The sequence below is a fragment of the Chenopodium album genome, chromosome 8 (assembly GCF_948465745.1).
Source record: "Chenopodium album chromosome 8, dcCheAlbu1.1, whole genome shotgun sequence".
In the NCBI taxonomy this organism is placed as follows: domain Eukaryota; kingdom Viridiplantae; phylum Streptophyta; class Magnoliopsida; order Caryophyllales; family Amaranthaceae; genus Chenopodium; species Chenopodium album.
In genome coordinates this window covers 21,674,082-21,697,914 of record NC_137841.1, presented here as the reverse complement: position 1 = coordinate 21,697,914, position 23,833 = coordinate 21,674,082, and the positions used below count along the sequence as shown (strand labels likewise).

General features: G+C 37.7%; 1 protein-coding gene across 1 annotated transcript; it reads left to right on the top strand.

Annotated features, from left to right (window-relative positions):
• The first annotated feature begins 16,677 nt into the window (after nucleotides 1-16,677).
• LOC145555901 (uncharacterized) lies at nucleotides 16,678-23,076 on the top strand. Its single transcript, XM_081617616.1, has 4 exons — nucleotides 16,678-17,070; nucleotides 17,170-17,292; nucleotides 18,678-18,896; nucleotides 22,381-23,076. The coding sequence occupies exons 1-4, from the start codon at nucleotides 16,903-16,905 to the stop codon at nucleotides 22,807-22,809; spliced, it is 939 nt and encodes a 312-aa protein (XP_081473742.1). The 5' UTR covers nucleotides 16,678-16,902; the 3' UTR covers nucleotides 22,810-23,076.
• Nucleotides 23,077-23,833: the final 757 nt, after the last annotated feature.

Genomic DNA, 23,833 nt, shown 5'->3' with positions numbered 1-23,833 from the left:
TTGTTTGTGCATTAATGTTCAACCAACATAGATTAAACAGGTTTAGGGTTAATCCTATTGATTGTATGTTAATCAGAAAGCGCACATGAATACGAGCAGAATAAAGTAGAGGCCTATTATTAGGGCAGGTTCAATCTCTTTTAGGTTGGATTTGTACCATCATCCCCGAACCCTTATTTGGTTCATGACCTTATGGAGTTGACGATCTCTTGGATCGTTAAGGGGTGTAACCTTCACCTCGTGAACGGTTTACAAGTTCCTTAAAAACTTGTTGGCGACTCTTTTGCTCTATCTTCTTCCCTTTTGGACGCCACCGTACTTTAGTGTATGATCACAGTGGGGTTCAAGCTAGTGGGATTTTAAAGGCTTGAAATTATTCCCTACAGTTTTTGGCGACTCCACTGGGGAGGATTTCTATTTTAATTCCTGAATTTGTTTCGGCAATGATTTAGAATGAGTGGATGAGACTCGAAAAGTTCTAAGTATTTCATGTGCGTAATTTTGATTAACATTATTGTCATATGCATAAAAATTTTCTCATTGGAAAGACCATCCGTAATGAGTCAAAAACATAGGATTTTACACGTAGGAAATTTGAGAAATGTCTTTCACAACTAGGACTGAAATAACACCACGCGAAACTGGATGATTTTATTGAGCACAGAAACCTGCTGAGGCATGTGGGAAGTAGCGTCAGGGGCCAGAGCTTGGCGCCACACTTTTAGCCGTAGCGCCAGGCGCTATAGTTAAAAGTTGGCGCCAGTCTCTGTTTGCTGGCGCCAATTTCCCCCAATACCGAGCCAGAAATATGCGTTCTAATTTCGACCGGTTTTTCGTATTGTTTGCTCGATCCTGCTTCCTGATTGAATTTTTTCTCACTTTTCTGAAACCCATATGTGTTCTACATATGGACATAACCTTCTGGGAATTCATGCTCTATCTACCCGATTGAACGCTCCTGGCAACAAAGGGTACATCTGAGAGGTTAAATTCACCAAACCATGGAAGTGAGTTTTTTCTAAAAACTTGCGGTGTCCTATCCACACGCGTTAACCCTTCACGGTTAGGCTTCTACGCGATGCATCTGGACAATTAACCATGGACCCTATTTGACTAAGCCATATTCCGAACTTTAGAGAGCTAGAGCCATGGTTAGGTTGCGAACTCATTGCATCATATTGTGCCTACTTGCCTAATTGTGCATTATTTGTTGTGCATATATATCCTATGCTCCTCCTAACCGTTTGTGGATTTGTGTTGAGATTAAAATTAATGACTTAAAGAACTTTGCCTAATTAATTATTAATTAATTAATTTGAATCAACAAATTTTTTTTTCTTTTAATCGGAATTGACCTAGTACAACTTTAGGCATACCCCAGTTGACTAATAATACCGAAAACAGTCCCAGACCGAGGCTCCAAAATTGGTGCCAAAATCTGAGCTGTAGCGCCACTGTATGGTGCGTAGCGCCAGACATTTACTAAAAAGTCTGGCGCCAACCACCATATTGTGACGCCAGTCCTGTCGCTTGGCCGACAGTTCGGATTATTTGTCGAGTCATCACCTAGGGTCTAATTAACCAGTTTTCTAATTAATTCGGTTAATTTTCGCTGTCAATAATACCTTGTCGAGTCATTAATCGAGTCTTGGTCACATAGTCTAGCCACATGGTCATGACACGAGTCTTAACGCACCATCTACACTCACTAATCTTAGCACACACTTTGAGTACACGTCACCATGACCATGTCGTAGGTCCATGCATGAGTCGATCTTTCCGTCATTTGAGTTGGGGGGTACATTCTATTCCTAATTCTCCATATCCCTCCATCTAAATCTTCTTTCACATTTTATTCCAATTTTCCTTCATTCCTCCATCCATTGCATGTTGAATAAAGTTTGAGTTAAATAATTAATGATAAGTATCCCCAAATTCCTTTCCCACAGTACTTGGTCGAGGAGAGAAGGGTGATTAATCAAGGACAACCTCTTTATTCAAGTCTCGTTTTTTGATAAACCGATTCGTTTGAAGAGGAAGGCTAAGAAGGTAATGGCAACTCAAGAAGAAGTCAATGAGCTTAGGAACCAATTGGTTACCATGACTGAAACACTGAAGCTACTCACCCTCAAGGTTGATGATCCCGTGAAGCAACAACAGATGGATCTCATGCAAGAGAGTCTAAGCAAGCTATCTAGTGACTATAAATTTCAGGGCATGAGTTCGCAAGGGGTCTCGCTGGACAAGGAACTTCTTCCGCATAAGTTCAACGCCACTGACATCCCTAAATTCAAGGCAACAGATAACCCTTACTTCCATCTAAGAGCTTTTGAAACTATAATGAGCATTAAGGGTATCGATAAGAAGGTTTTCCCCTCTCTGTTCCCACTATCTCTTGAAACCGTTTGCCAACAATGGTTCTTCTCCCTTGACAAGGAGAAAACCTCTACCTGGGAATTGATAGTGAACGCTTTCGTCGGTAGGTACAAGTGCAATACCCAAGTTGAAACCGACCATAGACAACTTGAGATGCTAAGACAAAAAGAGAATGAAGGCTTCACTTCTTTCTTTAATAAGTGGAGGGAAACTTCCGCTAAGATGATTGAAGTCCCCACCGAAAAGGAATCTGTGAGGATGTTTATCAAGAATCTCCAAGAAAAGTATTCGAAGCACCTAAAATATCAACACAATTTGAATACTTTCAAGGCCGTTTATGACATCGGAATTGAAATCGAAGATGACCTTGCAAAGCAAAAAGCTACTAACAATAGTAACCACGGTGGCTGGAAAGGAAAGAAGAACGACAATCCTTCTTCTTCCGAAAACGCCCACTCTAGTAACAATGTTAGTACCTTTGATCTCAGTGAAGTTTTAGCCATAGATAACCAAGGATCTAAGAAGCAACTAAGGAAAGACTTCACCCCCATTGGGATAAGCTACGATACTGCCTTCGATCGACTCCATGCCAAAGGACTCATTACTCCCATTGGACCTATTCAAGATCCCACACCTGAAAAGAGATTGCCTAGTTGGAATCCAGACGAACACTGCAAGTACCATCAAGGTAGGGGTCATACTACTGAGAGCTGTTGGAAGCTAAAGGAGGCTATCCAACATTTGATTGATAATAACAAGCTTCCCATGCCTCCAGTTAACAAGAAGAGCGAGTGATGATAAAGGAAACAACACAAGACAAGAGGCGAGCTTCAACGACAAGATTTTATGACCTCTTTTTCTATTTCTTTTTTCATTTACCTCTTCCCCAATAAGTCTAGCATAGGCACCTTTTCCTTTTCCTTTCCTTTCCTCAGATTATTTTTGTAGTCTTTTTTCCTTTCCTTTTAATAAAAATGAGCATTTAATTCCTTGCATATGATCATTTCATTACATTCCAAAAAAAAAAAAAAAAAAAAAAAAATCCATGTCGAATTAAGCACAAGGTATACTAATGATTTGAGGCACCCCTTGTAGCCACATCATATCTCCTTTCACCTTTCAAATTTACAATCCTTTCTTCATAAACCACTTTGAGCCTCGCCTAACGATAGACCCTTCTTTTTTCAACCTACATCTACTTAACCTTGGGATGGGATGGCGTGCAACTTATGCAATTCTAAAGAAATCTTGAGCAAATTCAAAAGATAGCAAAAGCAAAAAATAAATAAATAAAAGTGTACAAAAGGGCAAGTGTTCCAATGTCTTTGATATGAAAATATTTTCGATAAAAACACGTCTCAGATTGCGTCTCTTATCGAGTGCTCGGTACCGTGCCTGAGAAACATGAATTCCAAGTGAGTGATAGACCGCATGATCGGGATTGCCCACACTTATAAAAATAAAATAAATGCTAAAGAAAAGAGAGCTAAAAAAAAGAGTAGAAACTCAAGTATGAAAATACAAATATTCAAAAGCGAGGTTGCACACCTTGGGGGCTTATCTAGGGTCTTGAGCCTTTATCCCCTTCTTCTTCAGCCTTTAGCCTAACCACGTTACAACCCGTAAAAAGACCTTTTTGAGGTATACACACACTTGTGCGAGGTTTGGCTAGAGCTACGTTTGGCCTGATTCCTTACGGATACGTAGGCAACCTCCCATCGAGGTGCGGCCGTAATAAACATGCATTCATATTCACATTCACACACTTACACCATGATCATATCAAGGGATTTCCTATGCTCATCCCTATTCATTTAGAGCTAGACTTGGGGGTTTGATCCCTATATTATTAGCTTACCTAGCCTAAGAGTCACCACCATTTGACTCTTTTCAATATATTTTTCCACACATTTAGCTCTTGCGGCCTAGCTTTAGTGTCACTTTCACACACTGCACACATACATGACCAAATATACTTCCCTTAGGAACCTTTTGTCATGAAATCTTAATACAACGCTGAAGCATGCCTTGTCATATCAAAATCACTTATCAATCACAATTGTCATTGTATCACGAAGTATGAAGTGCTTAGCCTCCATGCCTAAGTTACCCAAATACTTTCATCATGGAGTCAACAGTTGAAATAGCCTAGGATGGATTAATCCTTGAACCTTGAGAGATAGTATCAAATGACATTTGACTAAGCTCATTCAACATGCATCTTCAAACTTTCGATTTTATTTTTCACGTCTTTCTTTTTCGGGAGAAAGTCGGTACCCTCCACAAAATTGACGGAAAATTTTTGCTTTTTTTGCATTTTTTCGAGTCGCACGATCACATTACAATGCACACACGAGTCATGTACACATTGAGTCATGTCGTGCCATATCACTTTGATTTGAGTCTAACACATGTGTCATTACACTTCGAGTCGAGTCAACCTCGAGTCAGTCAATCATATCGAGTCAAGTTTATACCTTGAGTCGTGTCAAGTCGATGAGTCAAGCAACATTAAACCTTAGGTCAACCCTAAGATAATTCTAAACCTTAGGTCAACCCTAAGATAATTAAAGAAATTGCCAAAGTTCTATAGTCAAAAATAAATACAGGTGCAGCAGAACAGGGAAGACCCTATCACAGCGTTCGGCGACAGAATCAATTCTTGGCGCCAGAAATATCTCAACAACAACAAAGCTCGAAGCCTCTCAGAAAGGTGATTTCGACTTCATACAGCAATTTCGGGTTCCTTGGTGCGCCAATTAGCCCCTATAAGCAATTTGACATGATTAAGTAGTCAGTTTGATTACAATTGCAATAAGTGATCGACCTGATGAAAGATCGTCTCACTTAGCTTAAAGCGCCTAAGATATGGCTCATTACGGAAACACCGACATACTGGTTTTAGCGGAATAAATTTCAGGCGAGCTTCAGAGATCGACAAACGTTGGTCTTTGGAAATTTTTCTTCAGAACATTATCGCAACAAACATTCAAGCACCGAAGCTCTATTGTTCAGAGACGCGTGGACATTTCATTGAAGCTCTTTTGCTCAGAGACGCGTGGGCATATCACTCAAAAGCTCTATTGTTCAGAGACGCGTGAACATTTCCATCAAAAGCTCTTTTGCTCCAGAGACGCGTGGGCATATCATCAAAGCTCTTTTGTTCAGAGACGCGTGGACATTTCTTTCAAGCTCTTTTGTTCAGAGACGCGTGGACATTTCCTATTTTCAAGCTCTTTTGTTCAGAGACGCGTGGACATATCATCAAAGATTTCCTATTTTCAAGCTCTTTTGTTCAGAGACGCGTGGACATATCATCAAAGTTTTCCTATTATCAAGCTCTTCGTTCAGAGACGCGTGAACACATTATTCAGAAGATCATATCAAAAAGAAGCTCTTTGTTCAGAGACGAGTGAACATCGAAACAGCAAGGTGGCGTTCCCTGGATTATGGAGAGTGTCACAAACAACTGAGGATTGTTTCAACAGAAGCAATCTTCGATAATGTTCCCTAGGATGTGGAATATTATCAATGCGGAGGAGGATCGTTTCAGTCAAAGCAATCTTCTAATTTGGAAGCAGTTACAAGGCGTAGTGGTTTTCAAACGGGATGGCATTCTCTAGCTTGCAGGAGGTCATCAAAACAGTAAAGCAGCAACAATCGGTTACTTTCAGAGACGTGTGCTCGACGGTGCAAGATACGCGTTTCTTAACTCTTCTATCTGTTTAACTAATGCTAGTTTTGCAGGTATCGGCGTTATAAGATTGGTTTAGGATCGCAGAACGTTCTGAATCATTCTCCGTCCCTATCGATACTTTGACTTTTGTTTTCGAAACTTGCGTTTCTCCAAACTCAGTCAAAGTGGGGGCTTCTGTAGACACCCATTTGTGTCTCCCCAAAACCAAACCCAGTGATGAGTACCTTTCACGTCGAATCATAATCGAATGAAACGAAAGTGTGGAAAGGTCTAGTGTTGCGGAAAGTTTTATTTCTTTTCTTTTCTCTTCTCTCTGTTTTTGAAAACTTTATTTTTAAGAAAACAGCCAATACAGTTTGGTTGGTCCATAATATGGATCCAATAGTGGTGTAGTTGGATGGGGCTTGCAAAGACCTTTCCAACGATATATTATAAGCCCAATTCCGATGAATATTGAGGAATTTATGGCCAATTTACTAAACTGGGCCCGGTTTGAGTTTTAAGTACGGCCCAATGATCTAGGGGAGGGCCTAATATGATTTATCATTCCAAATGTAATTAGGAATGGTTTTGGTCTTCTAGAACATTCTAGAAGGTTTTATCATTTTTAATTCAGTTAGGATTCTTCAGAGTTTTAATTAGATCAAATAGCATTTTCGACCGAAATTATATTATTTTATCTTCCAGTACGGTAAAATTATCAGATTTTCGAAAACGCGTTAAAATCCGGTTTGGTATCCAACCCCAGGCCTTGGCGCCTGGAATCAATATTAGCGCCAGACGCCAGAATTGGCGCCTGGCGCTAGCCACAGTTCCTGGCGCCAATGAGCCAGGGCTGTCGCCAAGTTAGTTTTGTGGTCTTCATACTCTGTTTTGATAAATTATCTTTTTTGGATGATTTTCTCTATAAATATCGTATCAAAAACTTCGTTTTCATTCACGAATTCTCCTTATTCTTAAGTCTTCATCAACTCTCAATCATTCATCAAATTCTTTGAATTCATTCATCTCTTCATTCATTCTTTCTTTTCTAAACTTTGGTTTTCATACAAAATTCTGCATTCACAAGATCTAGAAACACCTAGCCATATTCGAAGTTGCCTTCGCCCTAGACGTGAAAGGTTTTAATTTCTGAGGGTTTGGTCCCAAATCTCTCTTTCAATTATTTAATTTAATTGCTTTGATTATTATTTTCCTTGAAGTTACTAATGTGTGTATTTTGTTATTAGAAAGAGGTACGAGGCATCCAAGTAAGTACTTTAATGGTTTAATTGATATTATGATATAGAAATCATGCTTAGATTGTTATTTTGATTCCTAGTATCATGTCTAGGGTAACTTTAATATTAAGTATGATTAAAAGTATGATGCCTTTTATTCTCTTCCTAATATTTATGATTGTTATTATTATTCATGATATTGATTATTTATTATGTTGCTTGATGATTTATTTATTTATTGCTTGATCACACCTTTTTATGCATGTTTAAAGGGAACTTGGTACTTGTAATCACGCTTAATAAGATATTAATAATCTTGTTTAGGGTTTATTGTGATTATAATTTCAAGTGATCGCCAATAATAGATTTGTTTGTGCATTAATGTTCAACCAACATAGATTAAACAGGTTTAGGGTTAATCCTATTGATTGTATGTTAATCAGAAAGCGCACATGAATACGAGCAGAATAAAGTAGAGGCCTATTATTAGGGCAGGTTCAATCTCTTTTAGGTTGGATTTGTACCATCATCCCCGAACCCTTATTTGGTTCATGACCTTATGGAGTTGACGATCTCTTGGATCGTTAAGGGGTGTAACCTTCACCTCGTGAACGGTTTACAAGTTCCTTAAAAACTTGTTGGCGACTCTTTTGCTCTATCTTCTTCCCTTTTGGACGCCACCGTACTTTAGTGTATGATCACAGTGGGGTTCAAGCTAGTGGGATTTTAAAGGCTTGAAATTATTCCCTACAAGGGTCGATCTCCACAGGGAAACAAGTCTTTCTATTCCTAATTAACTAAAATAATCTAGATTATGAAGTAACCAATATTTATATTTGAATAAGAAACTAAACTACTAAGATTGAGAATAGGGAGAAAACAATATATAAAAGGATCTAGGGCATAGGTTCACCAATAAATAATATTCCAGGGTAAAACATAATAATCAATCATTGACATTGCATAAATAACATGATTAACAGGCTCTCGCAATTTATTAATCAACATAGATCTAACAGGCTCTCGCAATTTACTAGATCTAAGTTCTTATTGAAAATAGCCTTTAATATCAAATTAACATCTGCTCGATTCATCAATTCAATATTGCTATACTTTTACAAGCCGTAATTGTAAAGCGTTAAAACAATTCAATAAGAAATTATCATGCAATATCAATAATCAATAATAGTCAATCATCAATGCATCAATTAACCAGATTGTAAAGGGCTTTCGCTACGTATTACAATCACAGAATTAATCTACCGGTATTAAATCTCATCTCTCGAATCTTGACTTAACCATTTATAAATTAACCTGCCTATTGAAACAAGACCTAAACATCAATTCTCATCTCTCGAATCTTGAATCAATGTTGTCAAACTCATGCATAAAAGATAGGCCTAATCTAGTCACAGAGCATTAAATCAATCAATAGGAAATTAATCTAGCATTGATGATTAACAACAATAAATTACCCCTTCATATTATTCATGGATCCCCATAAACCCTAGAAATAGAACTACTCACACATATTAAAAATTAAACTAATCAAAGCAATAAAACAAGTCATGATGAAAGGAATAAAATAAACAACTAAGATTAAGAGAAGAAAAATCGTTACCAAAATAAATCTGGAATTAACAGTAGAATTAAGAACAAAGGTTGAGAGAAAGAAAATCTAAGAGAATAAATAAGAGAGTAAAGGAAGAGTAAAAAGGAAGAGAGAGAGAGAGAGCTAAAATCGTATTACCGAGGAGTATTTATACTCCGTACAAATCGTAAATTAAAACAAACTAAAACGACGCTAATCGTCAACTAATAAATACACGCGCCCGATCGGTCGAGGCACCGCCCGATCGGGCGCGCCTTTTTGCTTCCTAATACTAATCTCGCGCCCGGCCGGGCGCGTCACCGGGCGCTAACCTTAGCTTCTCCCGCCCGGCCGAGCGCGCTTCCGGGCGCCAGCCTCTTTGCCCGGGCGGTTCACTTGGGCCACTATTTGGACTACGATTGGGCCCCAATTCTTCGGGCTAATTTGGGTTTCCTCTTCCGGTCTTGAATACTCGGTCCAAATGCCCCGATATCACCTATACCGAGCCCTTAATCACCGGTTCGATGGCTCTAACCGGCCCTGGGCTATAAAATCTGGTCGTGTTTCTCCAATGCTCGTGATTGCTCCAAAATAACTCAGGAAAATACTCCAAAAGCATAAATCCCTGCAAAAGTCATTCAAATCTACGAAAACACTAGAAAACACCAATTAGTAATAAAAGTGGCTCTAAAGAGCCAGAAACACTACTAATTATGACCAAGGGACGGGGGTAACATACAATATAAAATAGACACATCAGCAAGCGCACCAAAGCAGCAGCCACCAAGCAGCAAGCGCACCGAAGCAGCAAGACCAAGCAGCAAGCGCACCAAAGCAGCAAGACCAAGCAACCAGCGCATAGCAGCCCATCTACCAGCCGCGGGGTGGCTGGTTGCGGGCGCGGGGTGGCTGGCCGCGGGCGCGAGGTTGCTGGTCGCGAGCGCGGGGGCTGCTGCAGCCCAAAACTGCCAAATTTAAGCAGTAACCTGCCGCGGTCTGGCCGCAGACATCCCGCGGGTGCGGCCTCGGGCTGCTCTATTCCAGCTTTTCTCCTCCGCGGGCGCGACCGATTTCTATGTGGGCGCGACTTTCTGGGTTTTATTTGCGATTTAACTTCTTTTCTTCGTTTGTATATATATTGTACGGCCTTCTTTATTATTCATACATGTAATTCTTTAGATTAGAATAGTTTCTCTCTCCTATAAGGAGGATTAGGTTAGTTTAGGAGTCTCTCTCTCTAGAATAGGAGTAGTTTTAGAGAGAGAAAGTGAGGGATTTTAATGGTGATTGAGAGATTGAAGATACAAGGGTGACAATTGTGTTGAAGATCTTCTCTATTATCAATGAGCATTCTTAACTCTATCTCACCTTATTGCTTTGTTTAATTTCATGTTTGTTTGGTTTAATTTTGATGTTTGATTGTTGATTAGTGTAATTGTTCTCCATATTTTGTTGATTCTTAATTCCTTTAGTTGATTGTTGATAGATGATGATATTCGAGTAGTTGTTTGGATAGGAATTGGGTGAAACTTGTATTATTAATTGATTGTGATTAATTTGAGAATTGTGTTGATTGATTGTTGAGATTAATAAACTGATTAGTGAAGGTTTGCATGTGTGTAATTTGATTAGGCCTTGAGAATTATGCTAGATTGCATTGTAATTGCTAATGAAACGACCAATTGATTTAAGAATTGCAATTATTGATTAGTTTGGATTGTGATTCTCTTAGTTTGTTATTCATAGTGAACCCTAGCTTAACAATTAGGAGATATCTCTTTGATTCCAATTGATTGCTCTTATCATTAGTCTTCACAACCTTTGATTGACATGATCTTCCCAAGTTGTTGCAATTGACATGATTACTTGTTGATCCCCGTTCCTAGTGTTTTATTTCCTTGGTTACTTGTTTTTTTAGTTGTTAGTATTCTCTCTTACCTTCGTCTTCGACCTAGCTTAGACACCCAAATCGAAAGCATTTGAACATTACCGTTCCTTTGGGTTTGACCCTTGACTTTCCTCTATACTCGTATTTAGGTTTTTTAAGTGTTTATAAATTTAGTTTGATCGGGGGAAGATTAGATAACGACCTAGTTTTCCCCTCGTTATACCTCTGTTTTTTTAAATTGACACGTTTTGACTTTAGCACTATTCACACACTCCTCTTTGACCATGTTTTGTGCTTTATACGTAATGCAAATTATAGTCATGTCGGATCTTGTTAGATTCTTCACGATATATATTTTCATAATATCAAAATTTCATAATTTTTGCTTATCGGCAATCAAAGATATGAATGGTTGAAGTTGTGCATCGACAAACGTGACTAAAGAAACGTGTCAATGACAGGCTACAGTCGTATCACCTAATCAAAAGTAATTCCTAAAACCACTAACTAATAATAGATAGGGAAGTAGGGTCGAATCCACAGGGAAACTGGTCTTTCTATTCCTAATTAATTCAAGCAATCTAAATTATAAAGTAACCAATATATTATAATCAAAGGATAACTAAACTATAGGAGTAAAAGTAGGGAAGAATAAGAATAGAGGAAATCAATGAATAAAAGACCTAGGGCATAGGTTCACCAATAAATAATAGGAAAATTTGTAATTATTAATCCCAACTTTGAGCTATTTGCTTTCATTAATCCTAACTATCGATTATTCCTGAATAGTCTCAACTTTAGGGGGTGTTTTCTTTTATTAGGTCCAAATTACAGGTAACCTGAAGAAAAGGTAAACTCTTTTTTTGTTTTTTCATATTGCCACATGTCAGCTTTTAAATGGTCAAAATAATAAAAAATCTTTTAACAAAAAAAAAATCTGAAAACTCCTCCCTCCCTCCTAGCCCGCAGACATTGCCACCAGCACCACCTCTCTTAGCCAGCGACCTACCTCATCCCGATGAAACCAAACCCTTGCCCAAGAACCTGAAACCCCTCCCAACTAGCAACCACCAAGTTAACCCCTCCCAACCACCAACCCGCATACTTTTGCAAGTTCGCAACCGCCATTGTTGAACCTTCTTCTTCTTCTTCAGCTTAATTTTTCAGCAATTCTGATTTTCTAGGGTTGGAAATGATTGAATTGAAATGGGGTTGAATTGAATTGAATTGGGTTGGTTTTAATTTTGGGGAGAATTGAAATGAGGCTGAACTGGTGGTTAGTGTTTGGTGATTGGTGCGGGTTGATGGTGATTGGAGGTGAAATGCGGGAACAGGGGAATTAATTGGTGGGCTGCAGTTTGTTGTGGATTGGAGCTGGTTGGTTTGAGTTGTTGGCAGCAGTGTTGCAGATGGTGTTATCGGTGGTGATGGCTGCGGGTTTTGTGGGGTGAAGATATGCGTGTTGTGAGGTGGAGTGGTGGCAGGGAGTAGGGGAGTTGTTGTTTTGGTGTGGGCTGCTCTGGGTGAGTTGGTGGTGGGAAATCGGTGAACGGGGGGAGGGGGGGAGGGAGGCAGCCTTCCGGCGTCAAAGCTTGGGTGGCACCGTGGCAGTCTGGCAGATCGGTGGTTGGGGGGTGTTTGGCTGGGTTTGTTTTGATTTTTTTTTTTTCTTAATTTTTTTTATTTTAATTTTTTTTTAACCTATAGAATGTTGATACGTGGCAAATGACTTGCTATTACAGGTTTGGTAACCTGTAAGGCCTGATAAAAGTCAATACCCCCTAAAGTTGGGATTATTCAGGAATAATCGATAGTTGGGATTAATGAAAGTAAATGGCGTAAAGTTGGGATTAATAATTACAATTTTTCCTAAATAATATTCCGGGGTAAAACATAATAATCAATCATCAATGCATAAATTAATCAGATCATAAAGGCTTTCGCTACGTATTACAATCACACAATTAATTTACCGGTATTAAATCTCATCTCTTGAATCTCGACTTAACCATTTATAAATTAACTTGCCTATTGAAACTAGACCTAAACATCAATTCTCATCTCTCGAATCAATATTGTCAAACTCATGCATAAAAGATCAGGCCTAATCTAGTCACAGAGCATTAAATCAATCAATAGGAAATTAATCTAGCATTGATAATCAACAACAATAAATTACCCCTTCATATTATTTACGGATCCCTATAAACCCTAGAAATAAAACTACTCACACATAATTAAATCTAAACTAATCAAAGTAATAGAATAAAACATGATGAAAGAATTAAAATAAATAACTGAGATTAAAGTAGAAGAAATCGTTACCAAAGTAATCTGGAATTAAGAGTACACTTAAGAACAAAGTATTAGAGAGAGAAACTAATCTAAAAGCTAAGTGGAGAGAGAAAATCTAAGAGAAAAATTAAGAAAGAGTAAAAGAAGATACTAAACTTGCTTAACGGATAAATATTTATATTAAGCAAGAATCCTCAACTAAAACAAACTTAAACGACGCTAATCGTCTCCTAAAGCTGACATGCGCCCGATCGGGCGCGCCTTTTTAATCTCAGGTATGTCTCTCGCGCCCGGTCGGGCGCGAGTTCAGGCGCCAGCTTTGCTTCCCCTGCTCGGTCGGGCGCGCCTTCGGGCGGGAGCTCCTTTGGCCAGGCGGCACTCTTGGGCCACTCTTTGGACTTCGATTGGGCTCCAATTCTATGGGCCAATCCGGATTTCCTCTTCGGGTCTTGAATACTCGGTCCAAATGCCCCGGTATCACATATACCGAGCCCTTAATCACCGGTTCGATGGCTCTAACCGGCCTTGGGCTATAGAAACTGGTCGTGCTTCTCCAATGCTCGTAGTTGCTCCATAATATCTCGGGAAAATGCTCCAAAAGCACAAATCCCTACAAAAGTCAACCGAATCTACGCAAACACTAGAAAACACCAATTAGTAATAAAAGTGGCTCTAAAGAGCCAAAGACACTACTAATTATGACCAAGGGACGAAGGTAAAATACTATATAAAATGGACATATCAGTCAACTAAAAAGAAACGGAGGAAGTATATGTATTTTTTTTAAATAAGTACATGTTATTTTATACATGCATCATGTTTTTTTTTATACATTTTGTTGAAGTATATAAGTAAATAACATACTGTTTTAGCAAAATTTAAGCAAAATAACATAAGGTTTAGGCAAAATAACATAAGGTTTAGGCAAAATAACTTAATTATATTGGGTATGGAGTACCATGATCATGAGTATATAATACCAACTCAGGTAGTCACATGGCTAGGGGTGTTCAAATCCGGGTACCCGGATCTTCGAGTAGTTTGATACTCAGCCCATCTCCCGACCCGAGAAGACCGGGTACCCGAGTTTCGGGTACCCGCTTTTCTCAGGTCGGGTCATAGGGTACCCGAATTTGAGAGAACAATAATTTGCTCAAAATGTGAAAAATGATAAATAATCCAAAATATACTACCCAAACTTCACAGAGCTCACACAATTAGAAGAAGTACAATTAAAAAAATACACTCAATTAGAAGAAGTTAAGTACAACTAACAATAGATCTTTATTAAAGATTTAATTAAAAAAAATAAAAAACAAAACAAAAATCCAGATTTCGTTAAGCTACTCCCTAACTCCCTTGATTTTACATCATGATATCATCATTCATCAATACCAACCATCAAATATATCGGGTCGGTAGGTCAGCGGATCGGGGCAATCGGGTCGGGTATTTTTGAACACCCCTACACATGGCTACTTCTTCTCTTCCCAGTCATTTCCCATAATATCTAGACCACTAAACTTGCAATAATCAACCTAAAAAGCAAACATAAACCGATTAATCCCCATTCATACACAATAACAAATCACAATATAATATTTAAACTTTTCATGTGGACAACCATAAATAAACATGTTCCCTTTAGCCTTTGTTTTTATTTAAGTGATTAAAGTTCTAACTTGTTTAAACTATTACATATGTATTGCTACAGTTAGGCTCCTCTCAAAATTAAGGATAAACTTACTCTTAAAATAGTAATTTTTACCCCCAAGTGATGTATTAACAAAATGGCAAAAATATATATAAATTGCCATTTTTTTTTGAGAAAAATATTTTTTTGCCTTTTATTTTAATTCTAAACTTGTATTTTCTTGTTAATGCATCATTACTTTTCCTCTTATGCCATAAAATTTCGTCATTTTATATATTTTTTTTGGAAATTTTGACGTTTGTTATCAAGAAAAACACCTTGATTCACATTTGCTACCGTTTTAATTTTTTTTTTTTTTACTTTGCTACCACCTAAATCAGAGTTTGTTAGAAATTACTATCCGATACCTTACACCGTAATTATTTCCGTCAGTGTGGCTCAACCACCGTCCAACCACCCCACTGCCACTCCTCCCCCTTGCCCCCTGCTGGTAGCCGATGCCGGCGACCCTACCCCCTCTCTTTCCCTCCACCGGAATCTACCCCTCCCCTTTTTGGTCACCCCTAACCCTAAACCACCACCACAAACCCACCATACGCGAAACCCAAAATCCTAAAACCTATTTAGGGTTGTTTCGGGCTGGTGGTTTAGGGTTAGGGGTGTCGGTTTTTGGGTGGGGGAAGGGGAGGGGGTTGCTTCTGGTGGGGAAATGAGGATGGGGTTGATTTCGGTGGGGTTGGCTTCGTGGGTGGGGGAAAGGGCAGGGGGGTTGGCTTTGTGGGTGGGGAAAAGGGAGGGGTCGCCGGCGCCGACTGAAGCTTTTGGCGTCGGTCACCGGCAGGGGTAGACCTGGCAATCTTGACCCAGACCCGATGACCCGACCCGAATGACCCAAAATTGACCCGAAACCAGTGACCCGAAATTGACCAAAAACCCGAATGAACCCGACCCGAACCATACCCGACCCGAAGTGGAACTGACCCGACCTTGACCCGAAACCCGAAATGACCCAACCCGAAACGACCCGACCTGAGATGATCCGACCCAAAGTTGACCCGAAACCCGAAACGATCCGACCCGAAGTTGACCCGAGACCCGAAGTTGACCCGACCTTTAACTTCTTTTAGTAAATAATTATATAAGTTATAAAAAGTTTATATTAGGAAATTATACATTAAAATAGACTCAACAACATCTTACATGACTACATTGACTTTCATATAATAGCTAAAAAAGATGGTCAAAGTGAGATGTGTGAATATTGCAAAATGTCAAATTGTTAAGAGTAATTTGGGACGGAGGGAGTATAAGAATAATTCAAAGAAATTATTACAACAATGACAATGATAATAAGAGTACGTATTAAAACTAAGATCAATAAGAGAGTGAGGTATAACTCAATTAGTTAGAGCATCCCTCTTAGTTTCAGGAGATCCTGAAAGTGATTCTCAGTCTAAAGTTCTAAACACAAAACAAAAAAAAAAAAAAGTTAATAAAAGTCAAACAATTACTATAATCTATGAAAAAATAGCCTTAATAAATATAGTGAGTTTTTCGTCAAAAAATAAATAAATATATATACAGAGTTGAATTTAACCCAATGAATCACCCGAATATGACTCGACTAGAAGTTGACCCGGAAATTGGACCCGAAAATTGACCTGACCCGAACTGACCCGACCCGAAAATTGACCCGACCCGAAGTGTTGACTCGATACTCGACCCGACATCAACCCGAACCCGAAATGATCCGACCCGACCCGAACTTGACCCGATAATCTTTTGATCCGAACTTGACCCGACCCGAAATGACCCAACCCATACCTGACCCGAATGACCCATTTGCCAGGTCTAGGCAGGGGTGGCTAGGTTTTTTTTTTTTTTTTTTTTTTTTTTTTTTTTTTTTGAAATTTTTTATTTTATTTTTAGCTTTTCACATTTTTTTTTCTTTATTTCGCTGCACGGCCTACCCCCCTCGCTCTCCTCCATTGAACCGCGTACTAAGAATCCTCCATTTCCAATTTTCCATTGAAGCAGCTTCCGAGCTTCTTCTCCACCATTGAAGCAGCTTCTGAGCTCCCCTATACAAAAATCGTCCAATATCAACTTCTCAATCTAGGGTTTGTCGTTAATTTAGTTGTCAGTGTATTCAATTTAGGGTTCTTCTAAGCTGGATTAGTGATGCAATCAAACAAGTACGGTTTGCGAATTAGGGTTCCAAAATCCCAGCAAAAACAGCAGCAAGCGAGACCATTACCCCCCAAACCCATCGCTTTTAACGACGACGATGATGATGATGTTGAAAAAGAAATTTCCCGTCAAGCTTTTAAGAACAAGTCCCTAAAAGATGTCAGATTTCTCTCTATTTCCCTCAATTTATTTATGGGTTTATCGATTTTTTTGAACTTGGAGGTGAAATTAATGGTGTAATTTGTTTGATTTCTGTAGGTTGAGGACCAGTATAAGAAAGCATTAGAGGAAGATCCTTCAGTGTTTGATTATGATGGTGTTTATGATGATATGAAAGCGAAAATTGTTAAGCCAAAAGCCGAGGATAGACAACAGCGTCAGGTATTTGGTCTAACTCGGTTAATTTTGATTTCATTTGCTTGATTTTGAACCTTAATTGATAGTTTCGAACCTTAATTGATAGTATAACAGGATGATGAAATAATTTGTGGGTAGTTAAGTAGCTGGTTATCAGAACTACTACAATCTCACAGTTTATTACTGTTTCTCTTTGGCATTTCTAGCTTGTATATAAATTAAGAAAAATAGAAGGATAAACATTCTTATATGCTTTATAGTACAAAACCAGGAAAGATAGTGGTGAAGAAGCTTTAACTTCGATTGCAAACATACAAAATGGTTTAGTTATGAATCAAAAGATATGAAATTAATCTGGTTTCCCCTTTCTGTGGGAGTTAAACAAAACCTTATCCATAACTACATCTTCCCATACTTTTATTAGCATTTGCGATTTGAACTTATTTCAATACTTAGCCATACACAAGTTTGATGTTGCCATGATGGTGAAGCAAATGGACTGAGACAGGCAAATGGGTATGGCAGCAACCAGCCCGAAATTGCGATGAAAAATTGAGTGAGAACTCAAAGGAGGTGAAAAAAATTGTAAGGGTTTTAGGATCTGTTTTGGGGATGAGATAATTCCCTGGAGTTATGCATTTCTCAGTGACAAAGGTGGTTGTATGGCCATCCATTGGTGGTAATCAATTAGTCGTGAACTCCTGGTAGACTGAAAATAATCAGCAAGAAAGTGGCAGAAGGTTGCAAATATCTCAAAACTTTTGAGATGGAGATGGGTGTTTGATCTTCAAATGAAAAATGCATGGAAATCGAGGAAGTAGTACTAAGTTGCTGGCTGCAGAATAATTATGTTTTGTGCTCTGTTGTTGGTACTTATGATGGTGTTTTTTAAAATGACAAAATCATTTATGATGGATTTCACTTTCTCATATATGTTTTGTGAATTAGGCAAGTGAGCTGCTTCAAAATCGTAAGAGAGTCAGTCCAGAATGACCCCTTAATTGTTGGCAGTGAAGTTATCTGTTTAACTTTTCATCACAACACTGCTGCAATTCCTTTTGATTTATTTGTGCTGTTTCTAGGCTTTTGGTCGAAATATGTTCTTTTAGCAGTAGCAATGTTTGACTTGAAAACGTGACCTTTGAGAATTTTGTTCTCAATGTTTGTTCACTTCCCAGTGTTCCCACAGCTTTTGTTGTTGTTCCCACAGCCTATACCTACACTTTGTAAGAAAACTCTCTTCCCTCTATTGGTTTCTCACCATTTAGTTGTCTCTCTTTTCCAACTAATGCTCGTCTTGTCTTTTTTAATTAACTTCTTGTATGGACATGTTACTTCTAGGTTCTTTGGCAACAGAAATTTCATCTTTGTTGATATTTCTTCTTATGCATTACATATGAATGTCTCAGCCAAAATACATTCAAGCGCTGATGGAAAAGGCCAAAAAAAGAGAAAAAGAACATGAGGTTGTTTATGAAAGGAAGCTTGCAAAAGAAAGAAGCAAAGATGACCACCTTTATGCTGATAAAGACAAGTTTGTTACTGGAGCTTACAAAAGGAAGCTTGCTGAGCAGGCAAAATGGATGGAGGAAGAACGCTTGCGTGAGCTGCGCGAAGAGAAAGATAATGTAAGTTTGTCTCTGCTTTTAGATCCTTTTAGTGTTTTTGTATGGCTTGTATAAACTCAGCTTGATTTATTACTCTCAAAAATGAATATGGTAGCAAGCAGAAGAAGAACCTTAATGGTATATAGTTAGTTCATATTTACTATCTGATCTACACATGTGACCAAAATGTTTAATGCTTCTTTTGTGCCAAAAAATTTATCACACTTCAAAGAAAAGGACTACATTTTTTTTTTTAAATACCTACTCCCTCTTTAGCTCCAGTATGTCATTTTACATCTACTTCCTCGTTGAAATAACATTACCAATGCCCTGCTACCTCTTATCACACCCGCAAGCTATATCTCTTTGATTTCTTTGCAAAGGCTAGTGTTGCAATAACTTTAATACATAGGGAGTAAGTTTCAGTGTACATAGTAACATAAGTCATTCGCTAAAAATAATACTCCCTCTGTCTCGTTTTGTTGTTCCTGTTTGGGTTATTTATTTATTTATTAATTACTGAGATTAAGAAAATTGTAATATTTTGCTTTGGAAGTTGAAAATTAAAAAATGTATTAATCGAGTATTAGTGAAAATTGATTAATGGAATAATAAAAAGAAAAAGGGAATGAGTATGGGTGGCAATTGCTGAATGGAAAGGGTAATTGAATATAAATGAATGGTGCCCAGGTTTTGTACAAAATGAGGGTAATATTGCGGGTTTTTAAAATTCTGCAGTCCTGAATGTAATCTAGGGACAAAAAGTAAGATGAGAAACATAGATTTAAATCAAAACAAAATTTTGGTACGCATAAAATAAAACAAGAACAAAAAGAAATGGGAGTATAACTTCATATAACTTTTATTTGTCGAAGTATAGAAGAAACTAACACAGAATATTAGCTGACTCGTAATAGCTTAGGTTAAAGTGCACTATTTATGGAATTACAATAAACAAGTAACTGCATATAACTTGCTATTGTAAACTATGTTATTATAATACTGAGTAAGGGTGCATTTAATTCACATTATTTTTGTTTAACTTATTTTTTCTGATCTAATCTTTGTGCACTTTTTTTTTTTTTTTCTAATCCAATTGCCTGGTTTTTCTAAATATTGATCTACTATGTACACTAATTCATAAGGAAAAAATGTATCATATTGGGTCTTATTAGATTTGTATTAATGTGTATCTACCAAATATCTAATTTTCATAATTTTTTATTACGAAATTAAAGATGTTCTAGTGGTAGAGTTTGTTTTCTCAAAACCATAAGGTTGTGGGATCAATCCCCACTAAATGCAACATGAGGATGGGAACGGCCTTACCCTTCCGTCCACTCTAAGAGGTCTAGCCTTTTGACTTTGTTATAGGATCTGGTATGGTAGGGCACCTTCTTCTTACCTACCAAAAAAAAAAAAAAAAATAAATAAATAAAGAAAGAAATAAAGAGGTATGTAGTTGGCAATAATTAGTGAAAGAAGGCGGGGTACACCTACTAAGTGTAAACTCAGTAGTGGAAGCAAATTGTTAGCATTAGTCCTCTCCTCAAACTTACATTCAGCCTTGGATGGTGGTCATGCATATGCCTGTGCTACTTGTTGGGATATAATATTAAAATAAAATACTGTGAAGTAGTCAAGGGTCTTTGCTTGTACAACTGTACAGAATGAAATTGACATGAGTAGTCTCAACTCAAATGTGACTGCTGTATCTTTCTTTGGATGAAATTGGCCTTAATTCTTTATTTATCTCATCATCAATGAAGAAAGATTATCAGTTAGCTGTTTTGAATATTAGGATAGTAGGATGTTCAATATTATAAGCATTATATATAGCTTGCCTTCTTGATGGTTTCATAGGCCTGTTGTTGATGTGCGGTGTAAGCTTGTTACTTCCTGTCCTTTTAATGGTGTATCAGATTAGTTGCCCTGGATTGAGGTTATCTGTGATTCTTTGCAATTCTTGTTTGCATGCTTCATTCACTTCTTGATTTGGGCTTTAACTAGCTCATGTAGCTTCTTCATTTAATCATCCTTGCCTTTCATCAAAGCAGACCTATTCATTTTAAATTTGTATGAGGGATTGACATCATACATGATGATAAATGAAGAATGTTTAGTTTTATGTTGGCATCCTGTTGTAGGTCAGTTCACATAGCTTGCTAAACAATGAAGCAAACTTTTCTTAGTGTGATTAGTGACATTGGTTGTGTATGATGAGAAGTTCTAAATAACAATTTAGTTCTAATTGTCTTTGTTGAAGCAAGAACACTCTCCATAAAAGTTATGATTTGATAACCCAACTCATACCCGACACTAGATGACCAAATTTAAATTGATCCCACTGCTACTGGATCTGAACCCGTAAATATAACCAAACTCAAACCAAAAGTCTTCTTGCTTGAATATGAGCCAACCTCAATTAAACAATTGATTGACATCGCTAGATGTAATTAGCCAAAATTGAACTTCAGCTTAAGAATAAGATTTCAAATATTGGTAAGCTCATATAATGGGTATAATGGAACATATTATGGCCACTGCTGGTTGAAGCTGTAAAGTTTTTTAAGTAGTTGGTTTGGAACCCTACTACTATTTTTTTTTTTTCTCACATTAGTTGCATTTTTTAAGTTAACTATTCTTTCATCAGCATAATACTATCAAACCTTTATAATAATGACGGGGTTGTGTTCGTATTTAGGGCGTTCTTGGATTGGGGGTAGTATATTAAGGGTGTGAAAAAAAGTCAAACCTAGAAAAATGAACACGAGGTATTAATAAATGAAAGATGTTAGTGGTGGTATGAGGAAAAGAGAGAGATGGGGGAGTTTAGTACCCTCATAACAGAGTTAATAGTTACCCACTGCCATACTAGGATAATATTACTCTCAAAACGCGGGTTATAAATTTTATAATATAAATTTCCTTGCAATAACACCATTGCTACCTCATTTTCTCACAGCTACCTAAATTCACCTTCATTTTCTTTAGTTTGACTTTTTTACCTTTTAATGCATTACCCTTATCCAAAGCATGCACTTACGGTGAATATAAATCAGCCTATCAACATTAGCCAGAAAATCCAATTTTATTAGAACAAATAAATTTGAAAGAGCATGATTTACCCCTTGTTAATATAAATCAACTATTAAACTTGAGGTAATATGGATTCCGCCATGAGATTCTTCTCTCTTCGGTTTGGATTATCTTAAAGTCTTTCCTCTTTTTGATCCTTCTCTACTCCCTTGATGTCGGAACTCAGAAGGTGAACATACAAAGAAAATATTTAATGACGGAAAATAAACGTTCTAATCTGTTGAGCCGTCATGACATAACAGATGAGGGGTATGGGGAGGATGTGTTGCTCTATAATGGGGTTTGTTTGAAGTGAGAAAGAAGTGATTGTTATCATGTTGTTCTGTATGTTTACATAATTATGCTAATATCAATTGTGCTAGGCTCTGTAATAGTATTAATATTGGCTGCGTTCTGAAATTTGCAGGTGACCAAGAAGAGTGACCTCACAGATTTTTACTTTAATTTAGCCAAAAATGTTGCATTTGGAGCGGAAGAAAAGTCCAAAAAGTCAGGGAGAGGGGACAAGGAGTCAGCAGCTGCCACGGAAGAGCTCAAAAGACCAGAGAAGGAAGTGGACATAAACAAAAGAGCTGTGGGAAATCCATCCACCAGCTCAGCAGTGGTCTCCCCGTCGAGATTGGATGATAGACTTCAAGGAGAAGCAGCTGTTGCTCCTGAGGTTAGACCAGAGCCAGCTGCAAACCTGGCACCTTCTCCTCCTACATCTACAGAAGTAATTCCACCACCTCCCACTGATAAGCCTAAGCAGGACCATCATAAGAAAAGTCAGGAAGCTCTCGCAGCTGCCAAAGAACGTTTCCTGGCAAGGAAAAAAGCAAAGATGGAGTTATAAATTACCCTCTACCCGAATTACCCTCTACCCTGTCCTCCCTAATTTCCCCAGATCAGTAAGCCAGAGTCATATGTGATGTTTCTGGCTTAACATTCAGAAAATCTAATCATATGAAGGGCTATGTATTGTTGATCAATTTGATTACTCTCTCTTTGTAAGAAAAATGAACATTAGGAAGCCCTCGTCACGAGAGGTATTTCTAATGTTTCAGCAGAAAGCAAGTGATCAAACTAGAGTTATTACAAGGATTGTTTTAATTTTTCTAAATGCATTCCGTATATAATTCCCTTTATAATCCCTACCCATTAATGAGTTTTGCACTTTAATTTCTATCTTCTCAATCTTTATTCACCATCCCTGAGTAGAAAAAAACCTAGAGAAGATGAAGCACAACCCAAAAGTAATAATTGACCAGCAATAAAGATGATGAATGTGAAAAAGCTTTTCATTAGCTCAATGCAGGCTATATTTTTAATTTATTGCACAACATTTTACGTTATCAATCTGCCATAGGAAGATTAAAATAGTACTACGTATTTAAAAATAATTTACAATAATTATTCCCATAAACAATAATTGTAACTCTTTTCAAATTCTGTGCATTCATTTCCTATTATCAATTCAATTCTAATTAAATTCTAATTAAAACCAAGCTCAAGAATGCTAGAGTTTGTAACTTTTTTTTTTTAGGAAACTGATAGTTCGTTTATAATTCCAACAATTTATATACTTGGCTTTCCTATTTCTCCTTCATCTTAATGTCTCCTTCACCTTTAAAAAAAAAAAAGGTTAGTATTGTTCAATGCATTATTTCACAGGGCGACTAACAAGAATTTGAAGTAATAACTACCACCTTGGCAACCAAGCTACTGTACGTTTAGATTGCATCAACAACATCCCTAACTAGACTTCGGGTTCTAAAGTGGGCTATCAAAGCCATTTCCTTTTCCTAGACTCTACCAGAACAACTTAGCAACAACATGAATAAGTACACAGTGTTTCTTCATACAAGAACACTACCACA